The sequence below is a fragment of the Chroicocephalus ridibundus genome, chromosome 3 (assembly GCF_963924245.1).
Source record: "Chroicocephalus ridibundus chromosome 3, bChrRid1.1, whole genome shotgun sequence".
NCBI lineage: Eukaryota > Metazoa > Chordata > Aves > Charadriiformes > Laridae > Chroicocephalus > Chroicocephalus ridibundus.
Window position 1 is genome coordinate 128,123,150 of NC_086286.1, and position 26,372 is coordinate 128,149,521.

The following is a 26,372-nucleotide window of genomic DNA, read 5'->3' on the forward strand; positions in this document are numbered from 1 at the left end:
GGCCTCTGGAAGGAAGGGCAGGCCACTCAAGACGACTACAAAGAGGTAGTTAAGCTATGTAGGGAAAAAATCAGGAGGGCCAAAGCCCAGCTAGAGCTAAACCTGGCTTCTGTTGTCAAGGACAACAAAAAAAGTTTCTATAAATATATTAGCAATAAGAAGAGGACTAAGGATTATGTCTGTCCTCTAGTAGATAGGGCCGGCAACATAGTGACCAAGGATGAGGAAAAGGCTGAGGTACTTAATGAAGTCTTTGCCTCAGTCTTCAGCAGTAGGACCAGTTGTTCCCTGAGCACCCAGACCCCTGAACTAGAAGACAGGGATGGGGAGCAGAATGAAGCCCCCGTAATCCAAAGGGAAATGGTGAGGGACCTGCTTCAGCACCTGGAGGTGAACAAATCTATGGGGCCGGATGGGATCCACCCAAGGGTATTGAAAGAGCTGGCGGAGGTGCTCGCCGGGCCACTTGGCATCATTTGTGAGCAGTCCTGGACAACCGGGGAGGTCCCGGCTGACTGGAGGTTAGCAAATGTGACACCCATCCACAAGAAGGGCTGGAAGGAGGATCCGGGGAACTACAGGCCAGTCAGTCTGACCTCGGTGCCTGGGAAGGTCATGGAACAGATCCTCCTCAGTGCCATTACACGGCACATGCAGGAGAACAGGGTGATCAGGCCCAGTCAGCATGGGTTTGTGAAGGGCAGGTCATGCCTATCAAACCTAATATCCTTCTATGATAAGGTGACCCACTTAGTGGATGAGGGAAAAGCTGTGGATGTTATCTACTTGGATTTTTGCAAAGCTTTTGACACTGTTTCCCACAGCATTCTCCTGGAGAAACTGGCTGCTCATGGCCTGGACAGGTGTACTCTTCGCTGGGTAAAAAACTGGCTGGATGGCCGTGCCCAGAGAGTGGTGGTAAATGGAGTTAAATCCAGTTGGTGTCCGGTCACAAGTGGTGTCCCCCAGGGCTCGGTGCTGGGGACGGTTCTCTTTAATATCTTTATCAATGATCTGGATGAAGGGATCGAATGCACCCTCAGTAAGTTCGCAGATGACACTAAACTGGGCGGGCGTGTTGATCTGCTGGAGGGTAGGTTGGCTCTGCAGAGGGATCTGGACAGGCTGGACCGATGGGCTGAGACCAATGGTATGAGGTTCAACAAGGCCAAGTGCCGGGTCCTGCACTTGGGTCACAACAACCCCATGCAGCGCTACAGGATTGGGGCAGAGTGGCTCGAAAGCAGCTCGACAGAAAAGGACTTGGGAGTGTTGGTTGACTGCCGGCTGAATATGAGCCAGCAGTGTGCCCAGGTGGCCAAGAAGGCCAACAGCATCCTAGCCTGTATCAGGAATAGTGTGGTGAGCCGGACTAGGGAAGTGATCATCCCCCTGTACTCGGCACTGGTGAGGCCCCACCTCAAGTACTGCGTTCAGTTTTGGGCCCCTCGCTACAGGAGGGACATTGAGGTGTTGGAGCGTGTCCAGAGAAGGGCTACAAAGCTGGTGAGGGGCCTGGAGGACAAACCTTATGAAGAACGACTGAGGGAGCTGGGGTTGTTTAGCCTGGAGAAGAGGAGGCTGAGGGGAGACCTTATCACCCTCTACAACTCCCTGAAAGGAGGTTGTAGAGAGATGGGGGCTGACCTCTTCTCCCTGGTGACAAGTGATAGGACGAGGGGAAACGGGTTCAAGTTACGTCAGGGGAGGTTTAGATTGGATATTAGGAAACATTTCTTCACTGAAAGGGTTATTAGACATTGGAATAGGCTGCCCAGGGAGGTGGTGGATTCACCATCCCTGGAGGTGTTTAAAAAAAGGGTAGATGGGGCACTTAGGGACATGGTTTAGAAGTGGCTCTTGTCAGGGTAGGCTAAAGGTTGGACTCGATGATCTTAAAGGTCCCTTCCAACCTCAACAATTCTATGATTCTATGATTCCTCTTTATTCCCCATGCTGCGTGCGTCAGTGTAGAACCATCTCGGAGAGGGAGTCAAGCATATTGTGCTGCCACCCAACTGTGGTGCCGCACCCTGTTTGCCCCCGTTTCGCAGCTTCGAAAAGCTCCAAAACCAGCCCTTTGCTGTCTTTCTTTGCCACCATTCCCTTCCCCAGCACGGACTTACCTGCAGTGGAGCTGGTCTCCTTGGCGAGTGAAGGTGACACCCAAGTCTCCCTGAAACCCACGAAAGAGCCACCATTGTGATGCAATGGTGACATCATGTCATGTCACAGAAGCCCCCCCCCCTCAGGACATAGCCCAGGGCCAGCTGGGGAGCAGGCAGTCCCTCTGGGCCACCCATCTCCATCCCTAGACCAGGATGGGCCGCTCCGGTGGCTGCCTGGTCCTGGTGGCACCAGGGCTGCTCTGGTGGCCTGGGGGACCTGCTGATCCTGCTAGGGGACTTCTGCTGGACATCTGCTGTGGCCCAGAAAGCTTCAAGCAGTCTAGTAGACTCTTGGTGTGCATTGATAACTTCCTAATCCCTCTTTAAACTGAAAGAGGGTAGGTTTAGATCGGTGATAATGAAGAAGTTCTTTAGAAGGGTGGTGCAACATGGGAACAGGTTGCCCTGAGAAGCTGTGGATGCCCCATCCCTGGAAGTGTTTGCCCAAGAAGTCCCTTGCCCAGCCCAGCCCTGCCATCCCCCTCCTGGTGCTTTGGCTCAGCCACGATGGGTTCCCTCAGCCCAGCAGAGCTGAGCTCCTGCCAGGGGCTTGGAGCAACCCCAAAGCCCTTCCCCGACACCCCCCTTTGAAGGATGCCTTTCGGTTCTGCCTGCCTCCTGTCCCACACCCCCCTAGGGAGGAGAGAGGACACGCAGCCAGCAGAGCCACTTGTAACAGGCTCCAGCAGGGAGGTTCGGTTCCCTGGAAAGGGAACATCTTCAAGGAGGGCAAGAAGGGGGATGTGAGGAACCACAGATTGGTCAGACCTGTAACTCCTCCATCTGGGGCCCGGGGGACATCCTGGCATCCCTGGCAGCAGCCCCCCACTCCCAGCCTCCTCCCGTCTCCATGGCAACCGCAGATACAAAAACCATGGCAACCCCATGGCAACAGCACAGGCAATGCCACCAGTTCCCACAGCCTGGAGGCGGGCGGGTGCCCGGGCGTGCTGAAGCCGGAGATCTCTTCTTCTGCACTTCATGGCCACCACCCTTCCAACCCTGCAGTGGTGACCACTGGCAACTCTGGATGGAGGAGAAGGGGTTGTCCTGCTGCCCTGAGGTGGCCAGATATGGTCATCTCAGACTCATCCATCACTGTCATCCCAGGGTTGGGGGAGCAGGTCCCCCAGCCCAGCACAGTCCTGTCTCTCCAGGTCCACATCAGCTGCTTCATGTCCAACCTGGACCCCCGGAAGCCCCTTTCAGAGGGCACTTATTTTCCCTGGGACAGGAGCCAGGCAGAATCCGAAGGCATCCTCCAAAGGGGGGTGTCAGGGAAGGGTTTTGGGGTTGCTCCAAGCCCCCAGCAGGATCTCGGCTCTGCTGGGCTGAGGGAACCCATCGCAGCTGGACCAAGGCACCAGGAGGGGAATGACTGGGCTGGGCAAAGGAGGACAGTCCGGGGTCTGACTTGGGGTCAACGAGCAGGGATATGTCTGTAGACAATTTGTGGAGGACCCTACTGGCTTCTAGGATGGCTCAACTGGCCGTCCCCACTGCCTGCTTGGCCCCCTTGGAGGTGTCATGGGTGGAAGAGCTCCAGGACCAAGCGAGCCAAGAAGTCTCCTCACCAGCGACCATCAGAGGACAAAAGTAGAGCAGATCCAGCTCCATATTGGGCGCTTTCCTGCTAATCCTTGGCGTCTGCCCCCCCCCATCCCCTCCCAGCCCTGAGGGCCTGACCCTACTGCTCCCAAGGGCTGAGCAGAGATGGGGTGCTGGTGGGGAGCAACCCCCTGGGGACCTCCTGGTGCCCACACAGGCGCTGGTGATCCCATCGGGGCACCCTCCATCGTTACCACTTGTTCTGGCTCCTACTGACAGCCCCCCAGAAAACACCCAGCATCGCAAATCTTGCTCCAGCATCCCACCCACGGCTCGCACCCCGCTGGCGTGTCCCCATCGGCGTGTCCCCATCGGCGTGTCCCCATCGCTGCCCGTGGCAGACACCCACCCACCCACCCACCCACCCGTCCTTACTCCTGGTTTCAGGGCTTTGGGGCCTGAGCCGCTTGGGAAAAGGGTTTTTTCATCCCCCTAAAGGCAAAAACAAGGTTGATTATCAAAGTAAATAATAAAAATAACTGCTTTGCTGGAACTTGCTGTAGGTTGTGGGGACCAGAGCTGGGGGGAACCTCCCACTTTTCGGGGTACTGTGGCGGGGCAGAGGGTATTTCTCCGGCTCAGGGGGTGCCGGCCTCAAGATGGCAGCAATAACCTGCAGCATCCCTCTCCCCGCTTCGAGCGAGCGGGGACGGCTCCATCCCAACCTTCCTGGCTCCAAGGACACCCCCGGCTGCCTCTCCTGGCATCGTCTCCCCGCTTCTTCTCCTGCGCCACTCCGGCGCCACGCAACTTCTTCTGCTCCTTCTTGGTGCCCCCCCTCCCCCCCCCCCCCCCGCTTCTTCCCCCCCAAACATCTGCTGGTGGCTCTGGAGCTGCAACCGATGTCCTCCTCCGTCACCCCGACCTTCCGGCCCTGCTCCTTGGAAAAAGTAAGTTGGTGCCTTTCTCCTTCGCCGGGATGCTCGAAGCCGTTTCCGAAGCCCCGCTCCCTAGTGATGGGAAGAGGTGCTATTAATAAATCCCGTCAGATTTTATCGCTTCTCTCTGTGCCAATGAAGAGGGTGGTTTGGGGAAAGGCGGGGGGTGGGGGGGGGTGGGGGAGGCGGGGGGGAAACCTGTTTCTCGGGAGCGTTTCGTAGCTACGAGCTCACCCTCGGCGCAGGAGCATGGGATGGCTCAGCAGGCTGTTCAACCAGCTTTCCTGTAAGTCACGGGGCTGTGGGGGCTTGGAGGGGGCGGGGGGGGGCGGTGGCGGTGGTGGATTTTGGGTTAATTTTTGGCAGGGATTAGCTGGGGGAAAGGGTTGCCTGGCTCCCCGGGGGCTGCGCTGGCCGGGAGCACGGGAGCAGCGTGCCAGGGTTTCTCCCAAACTTGTGCGGAGACACCTCCTTGGGAGCGCGTGGGCGAGGTGGGAGCAGGGCGAGGGGATGGAGAAAGAAAGGGATGAGGGGGAAAGGGGTGCGCGGGGCTGGTGCACCTCCCCGGAGCCGGTGGTCTCCATCCCCCACCCCTACCCCTGCCCCTTACCGGGCGATGACGGCCCACCCGCGGCGTGCGGAGGTAGCTCCATCCCTTTTGAGGGGATTTAGGTGTTTAAATAGCTGGGCTGGCTTCGGGCAGGAGAGTGGGCGCAGGCTGTCGGCGCTGCTCTCCCTGCGTGGGAGAGCTGCCGCCGGAGCTCCGGGCACCGCTGGCGGCTGCGCTGGGCTGGGAAGAGGGTGACGGTGGTTGACCCCGTGTCCATCCGAAGCCCCTGAGATGGTCTTGCTCGTGGCCAGAAGCTTTTTGGTCTCTGTGCCTCATCCCTCCCAACACCTCTCGGGGTGCAAGGAGGGTCCTGCCGCCCCTCCGTGCTGCGGGGATGCTCCGAGTGTCTTCCAGCGGCTGTAGCGGGAAGGGCTTGTATCCAGTTTGTTCCTGGTGTAGCACCAGTCGCTCCCGGGCATCACACCTCGAGGAGGGGGGTAATTTGAGGGCAGCAGGGGAGGAGAGGGAGCGGAGCGGAGGAGGAAGGGATGGGAAGGAGATGGGGGGAGACCTGCCTCTGAACGCCTCTCCAAAGCAGGGGATGCCACGCAGGGGGGCACCCTGCTGTGTGACGGGGTGCAGGGACCCGCTGAGCTGCCGGTGGGGGGGTCCCCAGCGGGCTGCAGCTCCCCGCGACCCTGCAACCTCCTGCCCGGGATTTGGGGAACTGCCCGACCAGCTGCGTCCCACCACTTCCCCATTCCCGCTCGCCACGGGGGTGGCCCCCGTTGCCTCCACCACCCCCTGGGATGCCGTGGGGCTGGGGCAAGGGGGTGCACACCATTGTTCCCCTCCTCCTCCACCTCTTCCTCAGCCCCTTGGCGTCCCCAAACCATTTTGGCAGCGCCCTGAGGTTGGGGTCAGATCTTCTGAGGGCCTGGGTGGCCTGACTCGATGTCCGGCCATGGCGGGGGTCCTCAGAGGAGGGTTAAAGCAAGAGTTAAAGGGGGGCCCGGTGCACCCCAGAAGATGGGGGGTGTTGCTGCGGCCCGGGGGTGTGGCGGTGCCGGACGGCCGCCCCATGACTGCCAACGTCGTCCCCGGCGGCTCTTGCACCATCCTCCTTCCTGCCTCGGGTTCTTCCGCAGTGCTGGGGCGTCCCCCGGGAGCCGTGGGTTTTGGGGGGGGCTGGGGGACCCCTGGGGCGGTGGGGGCTCGCCGTCCGGGGGGCAGCCTGCCAGCTCCTCCCAGCTACCAGCGGCACCAGCCGGAACGCCGGCTGCCTCGGGCTCCCTGCCCAAATTCCCGGCTGATCCCAAGACCTGCCCCAACCCGCCCACGGGACTGAGGTGGGCGAGTGAGGGGTCCCGGGGCCTTCCTCGCCTCTCCGCCTTCCTCTTCCTCCCCGGCGTCGGCGGCACCCGCCAGCCCCGGTGAGCCCTTTCCGGAAGCGGGTGGCAGGGAGGAGTGGTTTCACCACCGGTACCAGCCCGCGGGACACGCACCCAACGGGCCAACCCTCCCCGTCGGCGACGCCACCGCCCGTCCCCGCCACCGCCGGGGCGAAGAGCGGGTCCGGCCAGGGGGGGTGAAGGCGGCTCCCGCCAAGGTGAGACCCTCTGCCTGCTCCCGGGGGGACGCTTGGGTGCCGTGGGGGACGTGGGAGAGCCAAGGGAGGGCCGGCAGTTGGGTGGGTGCAGGAGGAGGACGTGTGGCAGCGGTGCCGGGGTGCTCCGGAGCTTGGGGACACGAGGGCAGGGCGCTCCCCCGGTGCTCCCCGCCCTGCAGCCGGCGATCAGGAGGTGCCTGGGCTCCGATATCTCCTGCCAGCGTCAATGTTTGCCCAACGGCGGGGCGGTTCCTGCCGGCCAACATGCCTGCCTTGTGCTCACCGGCACGGCATGGAGCCCGTGAGGACACGGGGGAGGAAAGCCAGAGACGGGAGCGTTTCAGTCCTGGGGGGCTGATGCAACAGCTCCGTGCGTTTTCCGCCAGGGTTCGATGCAGCCGGGGATGCATCATCCCAGCGGAGGATTCCCCCCGGGAACACGCTGCTCCTCCTAACCCAACCTTGGCTGGGGAAATCGGCCGTCTGGAAAGGGTGATCCCACCACCAGGTCCCCCAGCACAGGGACATCCCGGGGATGTCTGACCGCTTGGCCAGGGACCGGAAGGGACCCCTGGGACTGTCCCAGGGAGGTGGCAGGGAGCCGGTGACACGCAGTAGCCGGGGAAGGCCAGGTGCGTGCCCCGTGCTGGCAGCGGGACGAGGTGCCGGCGTCAGGGCAGGGAGGTGGGGAGAGGGCAGGGGCTGAGCGTGGTGTGTCCTGGGGGCTCCATGGGCAAGGTCATGCTGCCCACCGCCGTCTGGGCCCGAAACAGTGCCCGGCACAGGGGTATTTCCAGCATGAGGTGGCCATCGTGGCCCTGAGCTGTGCCGGGGAGGGGACAGCCAGCTCCGGTGTCCCATTGCATCCGTCACATACCCCTCCTTGCCGGAGGAAGGGGTGACAGCGGGGCTTGTTGGGGCGCAGAAACACCCCAGGAATAATCCTGTTCCCACCCCTCGCTCCCGTGGGCGGAATCACCTCCTAGTGCCCCGCTGGCATCGTGGGGGATGCTCCAAGTCCACCTCGGCGGGTGAGAACAGGGGGACGCAGAGGGTGACGTGGGACAGCAGTGCCACCGCCGGCAGTCGCCGCAGGGGACAGGGGCCGCGTGCTCCGCAGGGTCTGCAAAAGACGGGCAGGGATGCACACACGCACGCGGGGAGCCCGCCCTCGCCATGCTTCGCGCACGCTAGTGAGATGCGCACACGCGTGTGCAAGGGCACGCAGGGGTCCGGCGCGCAGGGCCGCAAGTGCCACTGTCCCCAAGCCCTGCGTTCTCATGCCTTCGCGCTCGGCTGTCATTAATACCCAGCACAAAGGCTCTTCCTGGCGCTGGGGGCTGGGGAAGCAGCAGCTGAATCATTTTGCTTTTTCCCCGGCAGAGTTATTACTCATGAGGGGTAGACGGAGCGGGGAACCTTTCCTGCAAAACCTTGCTCGCGTTCCAAATTACAGCGGTGGCAGACCCCGTGTCACACCCGCGTCCCCTCCACCGAGGCAGCCTGGCACACGGGGAGGGGTAAAACCCGGGATGCCCTGCACGAAAATCCCAGGGAGACCTTTCCCTGAAGAACCAAGGGGGTAAAATGGGATTTTCCCCTCGGAAAATCCTCCCCAGGGATGGGAATCCCTCTGGCTTGGTTGTGTTTTCCCCTGGGATGGGGCTGGCGGGCCGTGGGGCAGGGAAGGGACGGTGACAGTGGCTGCGGTGGCAACGCGGCGAAGCCACCCAGCTCTGTTTGGGGAAGCGGCTGCAAAGAGGGAAGAGGAACATGACACGGAGACGCGGCTCCCGTCAGCCCCCGGGGAAACCTCGCAGGACTCCGACAGGCTTTTTGTTTTGGGGCGGTTTGCCATGTTTCATGTTAAAAAATGGCTAAAAACTATATATATATATATATATAGTTTTAGCAGAACACCCCGTTCCTGCAGGGGAAAACCCAGCAGCCGCGTCCTGGGGTTGGGGAAGGCTGTAACCACCAGTAAGGCAGGTTAGCTGGTGCGCGGGGGTGAACTGGGATGGCCCCTGCTGTGCGGAAAAGCGCGGCGGAGGGAAGGAAGTGCTGCAGATTCGGGGCAGGCAGCTCTGCGCACCCCTTTTCTCTGAGCAAAACGCTGCTTGAAGGCACGAGCCGGGCTCCGCTTGGGAAAAAAACCCGGAGTTTTTAGGGTGAGAGTTATTTCTTCCCGAGGAGAACGTGGAAACTGTGGCCTAAAAGTGTCCGCTCCTCTCCGTTGGGCTGGAAAGGTGCAGGGTGGTGTCTTGCCCTGCGGAGGTGATTTCCAGAGAGGTTTTCGGTGTCTTGGCCCTGTTGACGGGTGCAGAGAGCTCTGTCCGTCCCCTGTCCCCATCCCCGCGCGCTCGGCCCCCAGCTCTGCCCCCCAGCCTCAGCCCAACGCGGGCTCCATGGGTTTCCAGCTCAGCAGAACTGCTGCCATGGGCAAGAGCTTGCCATGGGCAGGAGCTTGCCAGGGGCAACCTGCCCTTGGTCTTGTGGCCTCATCTGGCTCCAGTGAGTATGGCTGCGGGGGGCGGGGGGGGCTCTGCCTCTCAGCTTCCTGCAGGATGCTGCACAACCGGCCACGCTGGGCACCCTGCCACACTGCACCCTGCCACACTGCACGCTGTGCCATGAGTGCACCCTGCCACGAGTGCACCCTGCCACGCTGCACCCTGCCACGCTGCGCGCCGTGCCATGAGTGCACCCTGCCACGAGTGCACCCTGCCACACTGCACCCTGCCACGCTGCGCGCCGTGCCATGAGTGCACCCTGCCACGAGTGCACCCTGCCACACTGCACCCTGCCACGCTGCGCGCCGTGCCATGCGGTGTGCCATGCCACACTGTGCACCCTGCCACGCTGCACCCTGCCATGCTGCGCGCCGTGCCACACTGTGCACCCTGCCATGCCGTGCGCCATGCCACGAGTGCACCATGCCACACTGTACACCCTGCCATGAGTACACCCTGCTGAGCTGCACCCTGCCACGCTGCACCCTGCCACGCTGCGCGCCGTGCCATGCGGTGTGCCATGCCATGAGTGCACCCTGCCACGCTGCACCCTGCCACGCTGCGCACCGTGCCATGCGGTGTGCCATGCCATGAGTGCACCCTGCCACACTGCACCCTGCCACGCTGCGCGCCGTGCCATGAGTGCACCCTGCCACGAGTGCACCCTGCCACGCTGCACCCTGCCACGCTGCGCGCCGTGCCATGCGGTGTGCCATGCCATGAGTGCACCCTGCCACGCTGCACCCTGCCACGCTGCGCACCGTGCCATGCGGTGTGCCATGCCATGAGTGCACCCTGCCACACTGCACCCTGCCACGCTGCGCGCCGTGCCATGAGTGCACCCTGCCACGAGTGCACCCTGCCACGCTGCACCCTGCCACGCTGCACGCCGTGCCATGAGTGCACCCTGCCATGCCGTGCGCCATGCCATGAGTGCACCATGCCACACTGTACACCCTGCCATGAGTACACCCTGCTGTGCTGCACCCTGCCACGCTGTGCGCCATGCCATGCTGTGCGACCTGCCATGCTGCGCACCCTGCCACGAGTGCATCCTGCCACGCTGTGCACCCTGCCACGCTGTGCGACCTGCCATGCTGTGCACCATGCCACGAGTGCACCATGCCATGCTGTGCACCATGACACGCTGTGCAGCCTACCACGAGTACACCCTGCCGTGCTGCACCCTGCTACACTGTGCGCCATGCCACGAGTGCACCACGCCATGCTGCGCGTCATGCCATGCTGCACACGTGTGGCACATTGCACACCCTGACACGCAGCATACTGTGCCATGCCGCACACCCGGCCATGCCGTGCACCATGCCGTGCTGCGCACTTCTGCCATGCTGCACACCATGACACGCTGCACACCCTGCCGCAGCATACACCCAGCCATGCAGCACACTGTGCCACGCTGCACGCCCGGCTGCATTGCACAGTGTGCCGTGCTGTACACCCCGCCAGGCTGCACAGCTTGCCACCCTGCACACTGTGCTACATCGCACACCCTGCCACGCTGCACACCCTGCCACGCTGTGCACCCGACTGCCCTGCACGCCTGGCCTTGCAGCACACCCTGCCACGCTGCGCACCCTGCTGTTGTCCCAACACTGACACACTGCACACCCTGCCACGCTGCACACCCTGCCACGCTGCGCACCCTGCTGTTGTCCCAACACTGCCGCGCTGCACACCCAGCCACGCTGCACACCCTGCTGTTGTCCCAACACTGCTGCTCTGCACACCCAGCCACGCTGCACACCCTGCTGTTGTCCCAACACTGACACACTGCACACCCTGCCACGCTGCACACCCTGCCGTATTGCACACCCTGCTGTATTGCACACCCTGCCATATAGGACACCCTGCCGTATTGCACACCCTGCCGTACTGCGCACCCGGCCACGCTGCACGCCCCGCTCCCGCTGCCCAGCTTTCCCCGCGCATCCCTGCGGATAAAAATCCTCTCTTCCCTTTCCAGACCCCACCGGGCTCTTCCCTCCTCGTTCCCGGGGGGGCTGGTTGGGGCCCCCATCCCTGCTCTGACCCCCAGCAGGGCAGAGGAGGAGGAGGAGGAGGAAGGGGGGTTGCCGTCACATCCCTCTGCCACTACAGCCAGAGGCGAAATACCTGCCTGCGCTGCCAGGAGCTGGCCCGTCCCATGGGGCCCTGCCGGGGCCACTTCCAGCGAACAGGGAATTTCCGTCTGGCAGAAACCGGGGCGTTTTTGCTGCCTGGGTTTTTATCTCGGAAGGTTGAAGCACGGAGGGATTTCAGAGGGGAAATTCCCAAACCCTTCCCCTTGCAGAGACAGCACGGGATGCTCCGCTCCGTAGCCAGAGCATCGCCGCCCCGGCCGTGGCGTGTGGAAACGGGGTGAGGTGGAATGAAGGTGCCTTTTCCCCTGCTGGGACCCCCCACTCCCGGCCCCAGAACAAAAGAAAACCTCGAGATTAAAAACTAGGGACCTCCCACTGAAAAAAAGTTTAAAATCACCCAGTTTGGGGGAGTTCAAGGGGAATAAATATCATGTTTTTGGCCCGAGATGGTGCGTCTGTGGCTCAGGTGGGGCAGGCAGAGTCGTGAAGGCACCTCGGAGGGTCACTTGGGCTATTTCATTTTTTTAAAATGGCATTTTAAACGTTTATCTTTCCGAGCAAAAGCCCAAAAACTTTGCAGAGGGTAAAAAAACTTTCAGTTTAGCAGCGAGCGGGTCTTGCGCAAGCCCGTGCCGCAGCGTGATAGCGCAGGGCCAGGAATGGTTGACGAGCCAGAAAAGAAAACACTTAATTAAATGATGGCAATTAATTTTTGCCCAAACCCAGCCATATTCCCTTGGGTAATGCAAACTTCCCGCGTTTCGCAACCCCAGCCGCGGGTGCTGGGACGGCCCAGCTGGAAGGCAGCGTGGCCGCGGGGCTGCGGCCGTACAGGAGAGCGTGGAAAATGTAATGGGGGGCCTGGGACCCGCTAACGAACCCGCCAAGCGTCCTGAGAGGGCTCGGTGGTGGAGCCCGGCAGTTTGCAAAGGGAAACGAGTTTCAAAGCAGGGCTCGGGGGTGACTTCCCAGCTGCTGCTCGGTGTTTCTCGCCCGGGGAAGTTGTCACCACGTGGTGAGACCATGGCCGAGGGCTTTTACAGGCTGCGGAGACCATAGAATCATTGAATAATGGTTTGGGTGGGAAGAGACCTTCAAAGCTCACCCAGTGCCACCCCCTGCCCTGGGCAGGGACACCTCCCACCAGCCCAGGTTGCTCCAAGCCCCGGCCAACCTGGCCTTGAACCCCTCCAGGGATGGGGAAGCCACAGCTTCTCTGGGCAACCTGGGCCAGGGGCTCACCCCCCTCACACCAAAGAATTTCTTCCCAATATCTCATCTCAATCTCCCCTCTTCCAGTGTCAAACCCTTCCCCCTCGTCCCATGGCTCCCCTCCCTGCTCCAGAGTCCCTCCCCAGCTTTCCTGGAGCCCCTTGAGGGACTGGCAGGGGCTGGAAGGTCTCCGCGGAGCCTTCTCTTCTCCAGGCTGAACCCCCCCAGCTCTCTCAGCCTGTCCTCCCAGCAGAGGGGCTCCAGCCCTCCCAGCATCTCCGGGGCCTCCTCTGGCTCCGCTCTATTTTCCTTTCCCTTCCAAAAACGAAGCAGGAACAGCATCTCTCGTGATTCCCATGGGTTGCTTGGCGACCGGGATGCTTAGCGACCGGGACCCGCCGGCGCGCTTCCCGCCGTGCCAAAAACGATGCTGCAAGCCCTTTCCTTCTCCCGCAGAAAGGTTACTGGGAAAGACGCCCACCTTGTTCCTGGGAAGCTGTTTCCCCTCCCCGAGGGGAGGCTCTGAGCGCTGCTCCGGGGTTATTTTTAGCCTGGCGGCGTTGTGTGAGCTCGGGCGCTTTGGTTTTGGGGGGAAGGTTGAGCCCTGCCAGCCCTCTCCAGCCTCATGGCGTGGGGATGGTGTCTCAGCCCCGTCCTCCTGCATCATCCCAGAACAAGAAGCATCTCCAGCATCTGCCCTACAACATCCTCAGGGGTTTTCAGAGCCCCCCAGGCCTGATTTTGGGAGCTCTTCCAGGCTATTGAGCCCCTGGCCCAGGTTGCCCAGAGAAGCTGCGGCTGCCCCATCCCTGGAGGGGTTCAAGGCCAGGTTGGCCGGGGCTTGGAGCAACCTGGGCTGGTGGGAGGTGTCCCTGCCCAGGGCAGGGGGAGGCACTGGGGGGTCTTTAAGGTCCCTTCTAACCCAACCATTCTATGATTCTATTGGCGTGTTTGACCCTTTTCCTTACACCGCAGTCGTGTTGCTCTTGGCTGGAGCGGTGTTGGGTCAATTTTTGGTTGTGAAGGTACAAGAAAAAACATGGACCAAATGATAATTCCATTATTAATTGTAAGAATGAGTGGGACCCCCATGACGAGCCCCGTGGCAGGGGACTGGAGCACGTCTGTGGGACCCTGGGACCTTGGTCCCTTAGTAGGACGGGCTGAAACCAGGTCTCAGAACCTGCCCGTGATCCTTTTTGGGTCCGGCAGCTGCAGGCAGCAGAGACGGGGGTATAAAAATGCAGCTTTGCTGGCTCAGGTGTGAGTTGTTTCTCTCCTGGCATAAAAGGTGAGGGATTTAGGGCTTCCTGCAATGCCTGGGGCTGCTCGGGTGGTGTCTTTTCCCACTGTGGTTGCAGGATTGCTCCCAGTTGGAGCAGCGTGGAGAAGCCGGTGGCTCTGGCATGGCCAAGGGGCAGCACTCGGGCAGTTCTGGCAGGAAGATCTCCACCAGAGTGGAGACCATTGGAGCAAACCTTGCATCCGAAACCCGGGCAGTCTGCCCTGGGAAGAGGATGCCGTGTCCCCCGCTGCGGCCATGGGGCCCACGAGATTCATGGGGGGTGGCTGCAGAGGTCCCATGCCCAGGGAGGAGGCGACCAGGAGCAGTTAGCAGGGGTTCAGGGGGCACGTTTTGTCTTCAGGATGGGGCACGGCATTGACCATGGACAAAAAAAAGTGGGTCTTTGAGCCCCTCGCCCCGGTGCACCCTCGTGGGGAGCCTTGTCCTGGCATCCCGGCACTTCAGGGACCGTCAGCCTGCCGTCTCCTCCCCGAGCAGCCGCCGCAGAGCTGCTGTCCCCATCTCCTGCTGAGCCGTTCCTCCCCAGATGGTCCTGCCTCGTCCCATCCCCAGCTCCAGATAAACAGCGCTGCTCTGCGCCGGGAACACGGAGATCTTTCCCCCGTGCCTGAGTCACCCCCTCCAGCTGAGCTGCCGCGCGTGGGCTTTGACGGCAGCTCTCCGGGTGCTATTGCTAATTCCCCGGGTACCGGCCGTCTCACCGGCTGTGCGGGTGCAGGTCGCAGGCGCAGCAGTGGGATGGGAGAAGGGATGTGGGGGGAGATGGGGTGCAACGGGGAGATGGAATGCAGGGGGAGACGGGATGCAGGGGAGATGAGATGCTGGGGGAGATGGGATGGATGGGAGATGGGATGGATGGGAGATGGGATTCAGGGGAGATGGGGAGCAGTGGGGAGATGGGATGGATGGGAGATGGGATTCAGGGGAGATGGGGAGCAGTGGGAAGATGGGATGCAGGGGAGATGGGATTCAGGGGAGATGGGGAGCAGCGGGGAGATGGGATGCAGGGGAGATGGGATTCAGGGGAGATGGGGAGCAGTGGGGAGATGGGATGCAGGGGAGATGGGATGCAGGGGAGATGGGGTGGAGGGGAGATGAGATGCTGGGGGAGATGGGATGCCACAGGGAGACGGCATGGAGGGGAGATGGCATGGAGGGGAGATGGGATGCAGTGGGGAGATGGGATGTAGGGGAGATGGGATGCCCCAGGGAGATGGGGTGCCACAGGAAGATGGGATGGATGGGAGGTGGGATGCAGGGGAGATGGCATGGAGGGGAGATGGGATTCAGGGGAGACGGGATGCAGTGGGGAGATGGGATTCAGGGGGAGATGAGATGCAGTGGGGAGATGGGATACAGGGGGAGATGGGATACAGGGGAGATGGGATGCATGTCCATGCCCAGCCCTGCACCCAAAACCAGCCACATGGATGTTTTTCCCAGTCTGAAAAAGGAGGGTATCCACCTCGGGAAGGGGTACCCTCCCCCCCCCCAACCCCGGCAGGAGACAGGATGAGGGGTCCTGGGCTGCTGCTGTAGCAAGATGGGAGTCAGATGGGCAGAAACACGATGGGACCTGAGGAGGTCTGGGGGATGCTGGGGGTCATGGGGAGCTGTTGCACCAGGGATGGGGGGTGTCAGCGGAATGTGTGTGCTCGTTTTGGGGTCCCCTAGAGAGGACAGTGCCTCTGTACCTGCTCCAACCCCCCTCCGGAGCAGCCCGTCCTTGCCAGCCGGAGCCTGTGTCATTTCCTTCGCTTTGTGAAATGCAGGCTTCCTCTGCGGGGACATCACGTGAGGAGCCTTCAGTCCCCAGCCTGCCCCAGCGCCGCCTGCCCGGGGTGGGGAACGGGGATGGTGGGACCGTCCTGGTGTCCCCCCCAGGCAGCTCCCACTGCTGGACCATGCTGCCATCCCACATCCAGCCTCCGAGGGCCGTCGCATCCCGCTGCCAAGCCGGCAGCATCCTGCAAGTGCCGGGGATGCACTGGGGCCAACTGGTGCGAAATCCCGCCAGGATGAACCCTTGCTGGTGGGAAAGGGGAGAGATGCCCTGGGTGGGCAGGACCAGGGGAAGAGGGGATGGAGGATGGGGATGGAGGATGGGGATGGGATGTGCAAGGAGGCAGGACAGCCCGTGGCCGCCATGGAGGTCCCTGCCTCCCCTGAGGCCACACGACATGTTTTTGTGTCACTGACCCTCCGTAGCTCGCCAGGATCTGCGACGGGGAACCAAAACCCTGCTCCCCGTACCCGCTGGGGACAGGGCTGAAGTGATGGATGGATGGGAGCCGGGCACGGCAGGTTTGGGGTAGATACAGGGAGGGAGAGATAAGGCCGGGAGCGCAGTGGGGTGGTCGGACCGCTGCGGGTGACGGCTCGGGGAACACCCGTCCCCTCTCCCAGTTATATGGTGGAAACTCCCTGGTTTCGGTGCTGGAGCGGGGCTGGAATGTGATGCTGATGGTGCTACAGAGGGTGAGAGCCCGTCTGTTCCCCGGGGAACCGCAGCAATAGAGCAATGAGTCATGGAAATACCTGCATAGATAGGGGAAGGGCCTGGGGCAGAGTAGGCGTCCTGTCCCTGCCTGCAACTGTCCCTGCCTGCACTGTCCCTGCCCGCACTGTCCCCTGTCACCCGGGAATGCCGGTCCTCGGGGTGACTCAGCCTGGGCTGGGATCCCTGCTGTGCTCCCGGGGCTGAGTTTTCCTCACATGGAGCCGGGATCCAACTTGGCGGCCGCCGAGAGAAAGGGCAGGACGGTCCGGGGAGGGATGCGCTGGGTCCCGGCATGAGGGATGATGGAGCCCACGGGCTGGTCTGGCAGCCGGAGACCCTCCTGGGTGGCTGGGGTAAGTCGCGGGTCACCGTTGTCCCCATCCCCTGCTTCCTGCGGGGTCCTGGGGTCGGATTCCCACCCCCGCCCGGCACAAGCACTTTGGGGTTGTAGCATCGCTCAGTGGGACCCCGCCTTTGGGGTTTGCGGAGGAGGGGGCTGCTGCCCGCATTCCGCCGCCCCACGCCGGGACCACCCCAACTGTTCTCCCAGGCTGGGGTGAGCCGTGCCTCAGTTTCCCCATCTGTGTTATGGGCTGGTGCGGCCGCTGGCGGCACGTGCATGAGCGTGGGCCCTGCCTCCCTGCCTGGGTGCTATGCAAACGCCTCTGCGCACCCTTGTCAGCCGCAGCAGGAAGCGCCGGCTCTGTCAGCGCGGGCTCGGCGTGGGGACAGAGGGGACGGCGGCCTCTCCGTAAGTGCCGCTTTCCTCCTGCCACCCCCTTTCTCTGGGTGCCGGGGTGTCCCCAGGGTGTTGCCGGTGGGGACCGAGACCCTCACCCCGAGGAGGTGGCGGGGAGGAGGCTGAGCGCGTGCAAACTCATCTCACGGAGTTGGGGAAGGGGCTCGGTGGGGGTTTCAGCGTGTCCCTGAGGCCGGGGACTTCAGCCCAGGTGTGTCTGGGGTTCGGGGTAGGGTGAAGGAGGTGGCACCCGGGGCACCAAACTTTTCCGAGCGCGTGAGAGCCACCGGAAAAACTTCCTGGTGCGGCGCTGTGCCGGGGCAGGGGACGAGAGGTGGCTCTGAGCCGCCGCGGGGAGACCTTTCGGGGTGTCACCCCCAGGAGGAGGCAACGGGGGCTGCCGGGGGGGACGCGGAGGCTGCAGCGAGGGGACGTGTGTGGCGGTGGCAGAAGTGGAAGCTCTCGGTTTCGTTTCAATGGTTCCCCCATCCCCGTGTGCCCGGCTGGGGCTGCGTCACGCGTCTGGCACAGCTGTCCCCGCTGGGGACAGAGCCCGCGGGACGCGTCCCCGCGCCGGAGGGGACAGGGGGTGGGGGTACGGGTGGCTTGGGAGGTGGCCAGAGCCCCTTCTCCATCCTCCATCCTTTGGGATGCCCGGCTGGGGGGCAGCTGGGATGTACCCTCTGGGTGCTGCTCAGCTGCGGCGGAGGCAGGGTGCAGGCAGGGTGCAGGCAGGGTGCAGGCAGCAACTTCGCCGTGCTCCCCAGCTTTATTCTTGGGGGGGGCACCTTGGCCAGGAAAGGCAGGGATGTGGAAGGGCAGAGCGTGAGCCCGGGGCGTGCAGGGGCTGGGAGGCTGCGGGGCGCTTGGCTGGGGGGGTCGGCGCCATCCCGCGCGTCCGTGCTGGGCTTGAGGGGACACCGAAAGGCGGGATGGGCCCTTGTTCGTGCTGGTGGCCTCCAGCCCTCTCCATCTCCAGCCGCGATGCTCGGGGGTGCCGATCAGGGGCAGTGGGATGTCACCTGCGGGATGTCATCTGTGGGATGCTCCCTGCAGATGTCGCCAGGGGGATGCTCCCTGCAGGATGTCACCCACGGGATGCCCTCTGTGGGATGTCACCTGTGGGATGCTCTCTTTGGGATACTCCCTGTGGGATGTCATGTGCGGGATGCCACCTGCGGAATGCTCCCTGCGGGATGTCACCTGCAGGATGCTCTCCGTGGGATGTCACCTGTGGGATGCTCTCTGTGGGGTGCTCTCTGTGGGGTACTCCCTGCAGGATGTCACCAGGGGGACGCTCCCTGCGGGATGTCACCTGTGGGATGTCACCAGTAGGATGCTTCCTGCGTGATGCCACCTGTGGGGTTGCTCCCTGCGTGATGTCACCCGCGGGATGCTCTCTGTGCAATGTCACCCGCGGGCTGCTCCCTGCGGGATGCTCCCTGCATCCCGCTCCCCAGCAGCATCACTCGGGGATGCAGGGACACAGAGGGGACATCCAGCCCCAGCCCTGGCCCCAGCCCTGGGGACTCAGCCCCATCGCTGCACTGGGAGCGGGAGGTGACATGTCATGGGAATGGGCCTGGAGGAAGGAAACGGAAAATGAAGAGAAAGTGGGGAAAAAGAAGAGCCAAAGTGGAACGTTCCGGGCTCAGCGATCGCCCCTCGCAACCGAGAGCTGATCCCCCTCCCCAGGGGCTGGCCCGGGCCATCGTCCCCACCCCGCCACCCCCCCGGGAGGGTCCCTCTGAAACCCGGAGGACGCAGGGTTCATTTTTTAGCCATTTAGCGGAGGACAACTTTATTTTAGATATTTCTGGGTGGAGAAGCTCTGCAGAGCAGCGAGAGCAAAGCCTGAAGCGGAGCATCTCTGCGCCTGCTGTCGAGCTGGGACCTGGGGGGGTGGGGAAGTGTGTGTGTGTGTGTGTGTGTGTGTGTGTGTGTGTGTGTGAGAGGGTAATTCTGCTTCACCCCATTCTTTGAGCCCGGTTGAGCAGGAAACGCTGGTGAGGCACGGCATGGAGCTGGGCAACCGCAGCAGCGATGGGCTGGCGCGTAGCATCCATGGTGCGGCTTCGGCCCGCGTGAGAAGGGGACCGGGCTACGCGTGGCGTCTCCTGCAGAGAGCCGGCCCTAGGGGTGTTCTGCAAAGGATGTGGGTTGCTGCAAGGTCCTCCCTGAGCTGCTGCTGCGAAGGAAAGTTAAAGAAAGAAAGAAAAAAAAAAAAAAAGGGCAAAACCCAGAGCGAAAAACGCGTGGTGTGTGTGCCCGTCGGGGCGGCTGGGCGAGGATGCTCGAGGGCGAGGTTGGCAGCTCGGCGTCCCACCGCCGCCGCCGCAGCAACGCTCCGTCGCAGCCGCCGGGATGCGGAGCCTCTTCCCCTGCCCCGTTCCCTTGGAGAAACCTGGAAAACACAAATCTGGGCAGTTCCGCGCGTCGCCACCGCTGCCAGCCAACAAGCCTTTGTACGGACCCGAAAGTGCCAGGCGACACGGCGGGTATTTTTAGGGCCGGTGACTCAGGCGAGTTGCTTTAAAAAGCCGAAGCTGGCGGGAGGCAGCACACAGCGTCCCGCTGGCTGTCGTTACAGTGACATCCCGGGCTGCCGTTACAGCGAAGCCACCTCTAAGCGCTCGTGCAAATGACGGCGCAAATCCCGGGGAGGAAGGAGAAATAGGGGAATCGGGGGAGAAACCCTCGGCGGCCGGTCTCGGGAAGGGTTCCGGCCGCTTGCCGCCTGTTTTCCTTGCCGTCTGCCCCGTCGGCGCTTGGTTTTGCAGAGGTTGGGGATGGGGGAATGGCTGCAGCCCCCCAACCCATGGGGTGTTCCCTGCGGGATGCTCCCTGTGGCATGTCGCCTGTGGGATGGTCTCCGTAGGACGCTCCCTGCAGGATGCTTCCTGCGGCGTGTCACCTATGGGATGCTCCCTGTGGGATGTCACTGCTGGATGGTCTCTGCAGGATGTCACCTGCAGGATGCTCCCTGCGGGATGTCGCCTGTGGGGTGCTGCCTGTGGGATGTCACCTGTGGGATGCTCCCTGCGGGATGTCACCTGTGGGGTGGTCTCCATGGGTGTTTTCTGTGGGATGCTCCCTATGGGATGTCACCTGGGAGATGCTCCCTGTGGGGTGTCATCTGGGGGATGGTCTCTGCGGGATGCTCCCTACAGGATGTCACCTGTGGGGTGCTCCCTGTGAGATGTCACCTGTGAGATGCTCCCTGTGGGTTGTCACCTGCAGGACGGTCCCTGTGGGATGCTCCCTACAGGATGTCACCTGTGGGATGCTCCCTGTGAGGTGCTCCCTGTGGGATGTCACCTGCAGGACGGTCCCTGTGAGGTGCTCCCTATTGGATGTCACCTGTGGGATGCTCTCTGTGGGACACCACCAGCCAGCCGGGAGGTTTGGGCTGGGCTGGCTGGTGTTGCCCTGGATGAGATGAGGGATGCTCTGACCCCCGTATTAGAGGCGTCCGCTCCCGTGGGTGGAGCGGGACCCTCAGCCCCAGGCAATGGGATCTATGGGACATCCCGCAGCCCGTCCCACCCACCCCATCCCCTCCTGCAGCATCTTCCATGTCCGATCCCCACCTCGCCTGCCTGGGAAGGGCAGAGCCGGGGAGACTCTGCGGGCACCCCAGCCCCTCCCCACCCCCTCTGCCCCTCCATAATTCCCCCCCGGATCCATGCCGGGACCTCTTCCGTGTTGCAGACCCGGGGTGATGCACAGGCGAGCCGCCGTGCAATTTTCCTGTTTGCAAACAGCTTCCCGGCTGTTTAATCAGTAACTCGAGGGCCGAGCTCAGCTGAGGCTCCGGCTCAGAAGCAGCCTAATGGCTCAGCTTCCACTTTTTTTTAATTTATTTATTTTTTTTTTTATTTCACGTTTCACTCCCGAAAAGATGCAGTTTGGAGCAGCTCTTTGCAAACCGGAATTTGTCCCGTGTGTCTGGCTGTGCTGGCTGGTTTTTGGAATCATAGAATCCCAGACTGGTTTGGGTGGGAAGGGACCTTAAAGCCCACCCAGTGCCACCCCCTGCCCTGGGCAGGGACATCTCCCACCAGCCCAGGTTGCTCCAAGCCCCGGCCAACCTGGCCTTGAACCCCTCCAGGGATGGGGCAGCCACAGCTTCTCTGGGCAACCTGGGCCAGGGGCTCACCCCCCTCACACCAAAGAATTACTTCCCAATATCTCATCTCAATCTCCCCTCCTCCAGTGTAAAACCCTTCCCCCTCGTCCCATGGCTCCCCTCCCTGCTCCAGAGTCCCTCCCCAGCTTTCCTGGAGCCCCTTGAGGGACTGGCAGGGGCTGGAAGGTCTCCGCGGAGCCTTCTCTTCTCCAGGCTGAACCCCCCCAGCTCTCTCAGCCTGTCCTCCCAGCAGAGGGGCTCCAGCCCTCCCAACACCTCCAGGGCCTCCTGTGCTGAGGGCTCCAGCCCTTTTCGCTCGCCCAGGCTCCGTGCAAAGCTCCCCGCTTTCCTGGGAAGCCAGAGACTTTGCTCTTAGAGGGTTAAGTGAGCTGAGTTTGCCTGGCCTCAGCCCAGGAGGTGAAGAAAGCAACCCAGAGCAAACCCTCTTCCGTGCCAGCCCTGCCCAGCTCGCCACCCAAAAGCCACATGAGGAGGGAAATTTTGGATCCATTCAGATGATCCAAGACCCACATACCCCCTATATTAGGACGAGGGGAAACGGGTTCAAGTTACGTCAGGGGAGGTTTAGATTGGATATTAGGAAACATTTTTTCACTGAAAGGGTTATTAAACATTGGAATAGGCTGCCCAGGGCGGTGGTGGATTCACCATCCCTGGAGGTGTTTAAAAAAAGGGTAGATGGGGCACTGAGGGACATGGTTTAGAAGTGGCTCTTGTCAGGGTAGGTTAATGGTTGGACTCGATGATCTTAAAGGTCCCTTCCAACCTCAGCCATTCTATGATTCTGTGATTCTATTTCTCAGCAGAGGGAAAACTCAAGCCACATCCCCTCCGGCTCAAGTGACATTTTTGACGCTGGCTTCTGGGTTTTATCCCCTCTAAAAATAAAAGAGCGAATCAATATAAACCAGTATCGCCCTTCCGGGTGAGAAGGAACGCGGCTTGCTCACCCCACTTTGCTTCTTACGGGGTTTTTGTAACGCTACTTGCTAAATTCAGCTCGGTTGGAGGTCACGTTGTTGAACCACAGCTGCAGTCGCAGGTACCCATGATGGGGAGCCACAGCCCGAGGCCTTCACCAGGGTTTCCTGGGGCGAGGAACTGGTGATTGCTGGGGACACAGAGGTGTTGCTCTGCAGGTGATGGGGACACTGGGGCGTTGCTCTGGAGGTGACAAGGACACAGAGGCATGGCTCTGGAGATGCTGGGGACACTGAGGTGTTGCTCTGGAGGTGACAAGGACACAGAGGCATGGCTCTGGAGATGCTGGGGACACTGAAGTGTTGCTCTGGAGGTGACAAGGACACAGAGGCATGGCTCTGGAGATGCTGGGGACACTGAGGTGTTGCTCTGGAGGTGACAAGGACACAGAAGTCTTGTTCTGGGGGAGATGTGGACACGGAGATGTTGCTCTGGAGGTGATGGGGACACCGAGGCATGGCTCTGGAGGCAACAGGGACATGAGGTATTGCTCGGGGGGTGCTGGGGACACAGAGGTGTTTCTCTGGAGGTGACAAAGACACTGAGGTATTGCTCTGGAGGTGACGAGGACACTGAGGTGTTTCTCTGGAGGTGACAAAGACACTGAGGCATGGCTCTGGAGGTGCTGGGGACACTGAGGTGTTGCTCTGGAGGTGACAAAGACACTGAGGTATTGCTCTGGAGGTGACAAGGACACAGAGGCATGGCTCTGGAGGTGCTGGGGACACTGAGGTATTGTTATGGAGGTGACAAGTGCACAGAGGTGTTGCTCTGGAGGAGATGGGGACACTGAGGTGTTGCTCTGGAGGTGACAAGTGCACAGAGGTGTTGCTCTGGAGGAGATGGGGACACTGAGGTGTTGCTCTGGAGGTGACAAGGACACAGAGGCATGGCTCTGGAGGTGCTGGGGACACTGAGGTATTGTTATGGAGGTGACAAGTGCACAGAGGTGTTGCTCTGGAGGAGATGGGGACACTGAGGTGTTGCTCTGGAGGTGACAAGTGCACAGAGGTGGTGCTCTGGAGGAGATGGGGACACTGAGGTATTGCTCTGGAGGCGCTGGGGGCACACAGATATTGTTATGGAGGTGACAAGGACACAGAGGCACGGCTCTGGAGGTGACAAAGACACTGAGGTGTTGCTCTGGAGGCGCTGGGGACACTGAGGTGTTGCTCTGGGGCAGATGTGGACACAGAGGTGTTGCTCCGGAGGTGACAAGGACATAAGTCTCTGCTTGGAGGAGCTGGGCTTGGGGCCCCGGCGGTACCCGGTGGCCATGCATGGCTGGGGGTGTACGACGGGTGGGATGGCACCCTCCATTTCCCTCTTTCTTTCTTTCTTTTCTCTCTCCATCCATCTTCAACCCTCCATCCCTTCCCTCCTTCCCTCCCCAACCGCCCCCCGGGGTGTCCCCACTGTCCCCATCCCACCCCTGCCTCCCCTGTCCCCCACCCCGCAGGGTGACCCCCCCTCCCCAGGGTCCCCACGGTGCCAGCGCCGTGTCTGTCCCGCAGGGAAGGGATGCTCAGCCCCTAGCACCCCAGGCGTGGTGAGGATGTCATCCATCCCCGAGGCGCTGGGTCGCCCCCGGAGCAGCTCCTCCCGCAGCCTGGCCGGGACCCTGGAGGCCACCCTGGGCATGGGGACGTTGGAGATGGACAAGGAGGAGATGCGCATCCTCAAGGTCTGCTTCTACAGCAACAGCTTCAACATGGGCAAGAACTTCAAGCTGGTGAAGTGCCCGGTGACGACGGAGATCCGGGTACGTGGGCAGGGGGGTGGATGGGGCAGGAGGGGAGGGGAGGCTGGTTTGTCCACCCGGCATCAGAGCCACCTCCCTTCCAGACACCCTTCCCCATGGCATGGTAGCCCCCAGAGCACCATGGCCGAGAAGCACCAAAACCTGGAGGACAGAGAGAAAATTTGGCCATCTCTGGTGGCCCAGGGGATGCTTGGAGAGGGCAAGGACTTGTTGGCCCTGTCACTAGTTGTCTCACTGAGGGTTGGCCCCAGTGAGTCGCTGCTGGTCTCCTTCATGGGCAGCAAAGAGGAGTTTCCAGGCCCTGGTTGATCTCGCCCTGGAGAAGACACTCCCGGGCACAGTGGAACAGGGAGCGATGGGAGGAGGCCAGAGGATTTGGGATGTGATGGTCCCTTGTGGGGCTGGGGCTCAGCCCACACTGCCGGGAGGAGGCTGGGGACCAGCTCGGGCTGGGTCCCCACCTTTCCTCCATCCCCGCTGACCTGCACGGACACAGGTCCTCGGTGATGAGGGGGACAGTGACCTTCACAGCATTTCCCCATGGCCACGTCATGGCGTCACTGCCTGCTTGGGTGGCTCTGCCACCCCCAGACACCCTAGGGGTGCACCCAGCTCCGAGGCCAGCAGCACCTCTTGCTCTCCTGCCTGTACCACAAGCCAGGACCTGGGTCCTTCATCCCACCTTACTGGGATTTCTACACCCAACTTCTGCCCTTTGCTCATGGGGACATGGGGCTGGGAGGACAACAAAGGTGATATTGGTGCCTTTCCATCATGGACATGGTGGCTTTGGGCTGGAAATGTGCTCCTCACCCTTCCTACATGGAGTCTTGTGGCTTCCCAGCTGAGGGAAGATTTGTGGGCACTGGGGACCTGTGGGGCAGCGTTGGCTTGCACATGGGTGATGTAGGGTAGGTGTCCACCATGAGAGATACACGCCCTGGGTGCGATGGGTGATGCTGTGCCTTCTCCTGGGGCAACTCCTTGGGGCAGGGCATTGCATTGAAGTCACAGGGAGGTGACCAAAGTACAGCTGATCTGCGGGTTGTTCTTCAACTGGGGAGACATGGAGGGGGACAGGGCTGTCCCACTCCTGCCCTCTCCAGGAGGAGGCCATGGCATGGCAGAAGGTTTCAGAGTGGGAGGGGACTCATCAGGCTGTGAAGGGGACGCCTGGGGAGGGGAAATGCAAGCGAAGCCGTGAGGTGGCAATGGTCTGGCCATCCCCAACACAGGGATGGGAGCGCAGCCAGCAGGACACAGGACCGGAGCAAGCCGGAGGTGGTCGCTCCTCACCAGGGAGAGCCCAGCCACCGGTTGTGTTAACAACTATCAGCTTTTAATTGGCTCTTTGGGTACCAGGGTGAGAGCAGAGGCCTGGCAGGGTCCTGGGGACTGCCTGCCTGCACTGCCCCACTTCTGGGCCAGGAGAAACAAGCTGCACCACAAGCTCACCAGCATCAACGATGCCTGCTGTGCTACCTGCCCCAAACGATGCCGTGCATGAGGTGTAGCTCAGCTGAGGCATAAGGAAGGATGGAAAAGATCCACCTGGGTTTTTATCCCCAATCAAAACACCTCTGGGAGGTTGGATGAGACATGTTCAGGCTGCAGGCTGTTGCAGAGCGAGCTGGACGCATCTTTGGAGGCTTCACATGGAGACTGCTGGGGCCGGTGGCTGTGCTTGGTGCTGTGTTCTCGCTCCAGGGACATTTCTGTTATGGCTGTGCTGTATTTTCTCTTCACTTTCCTGCTACCTAAAGCTTATTTGGAGCCTGGCTGGGGATGCTCGGGTCTCAGCCCTGCTCCTTCCCACCCCAGGAGGTGATCAGGTCCATCCTGGTGAGCGGCCGCATCGGGCCCGACATCAAGTTGGCCGAGTGCTATGGGCTCCGCCTGAAGCACGTGAAGTCGGACGAGATCCACTGGCTGCACCCGGACCTGACGGTGGGTGAAGTGCAAGAGAAGTACGAGTGCCTGCACCTGGAGGCTGAGTGGAGGTAGGACCCGATGGTGGTGGTGTCCCTCGCCGTGTCCCCAAACCCACCCAGGGCAGGGACCCCTGTTAGAGGGAAAGCTCCTCCAGCCTGGTCGTCATTGAGGGGCTCTCTTCTTGCCAGGTACGATCTCCAAATCCGCTATCTGCCGGAGGATTTCATAGAGCGCTTCAAAGAGGACAGGACCACCTTGCTCTACTTCTACCAGCAGGTCAGAGGTGGCCCTGAGGGTCTCCTAGCCCCAGCCAGGTCTGCTCTCCAGCCACCCCGACCCGCTCCCCAGCTCCAGGAGGGTGT

At 61.7% G+C, this 26,372-nt stretch overlaps 1 protein-coding gene across 6 annotated transcripts in view; it reads left to right on the forward strand.

Moving 5' to 3' along the window:
• The first annotated feature begins 4,572 nt into the window (after positions 1-4,572).
• Positions 4,573-26,372, forward strand: part of PTK2B (protein tyrosine kinase 2 beta) — a 40,537-nt gene continuing 18,737 nt past the window's right edge. For 2 of the 6 annotated variants that reach the window (XM_063330763.1, XM_063330764.1), the window contains exons 1-4: positions 4,840-4,940; positions 23,831-24,078; positions 25,900-26,078; positions 26,199-26,286. In XM_063330763.1, the coding sequence (XP_063186833.1) occupies positions 4,904-4,940; positions 23,831-24,078; positions 25,900-26,078; positions 26,199-26,286 (552 nt within the window). In that variant the 5' untranslated portion in view covers positions 4,840-4,903. Of the gene's footprint in view, positions 4,667-4,839; positions 4,941-6,393; positions 6,814-17,144; positions 17,198-23,775; positions 24,079-25,899; positions 26,079-26,198; positions 26,287-26,372 lie in introns of those variants that run through there. The other 4 variants (XM_063330767.1, XM_063330766.1, XM_063330765.1 and 1 more) reach the window with 4 other exon arrangements.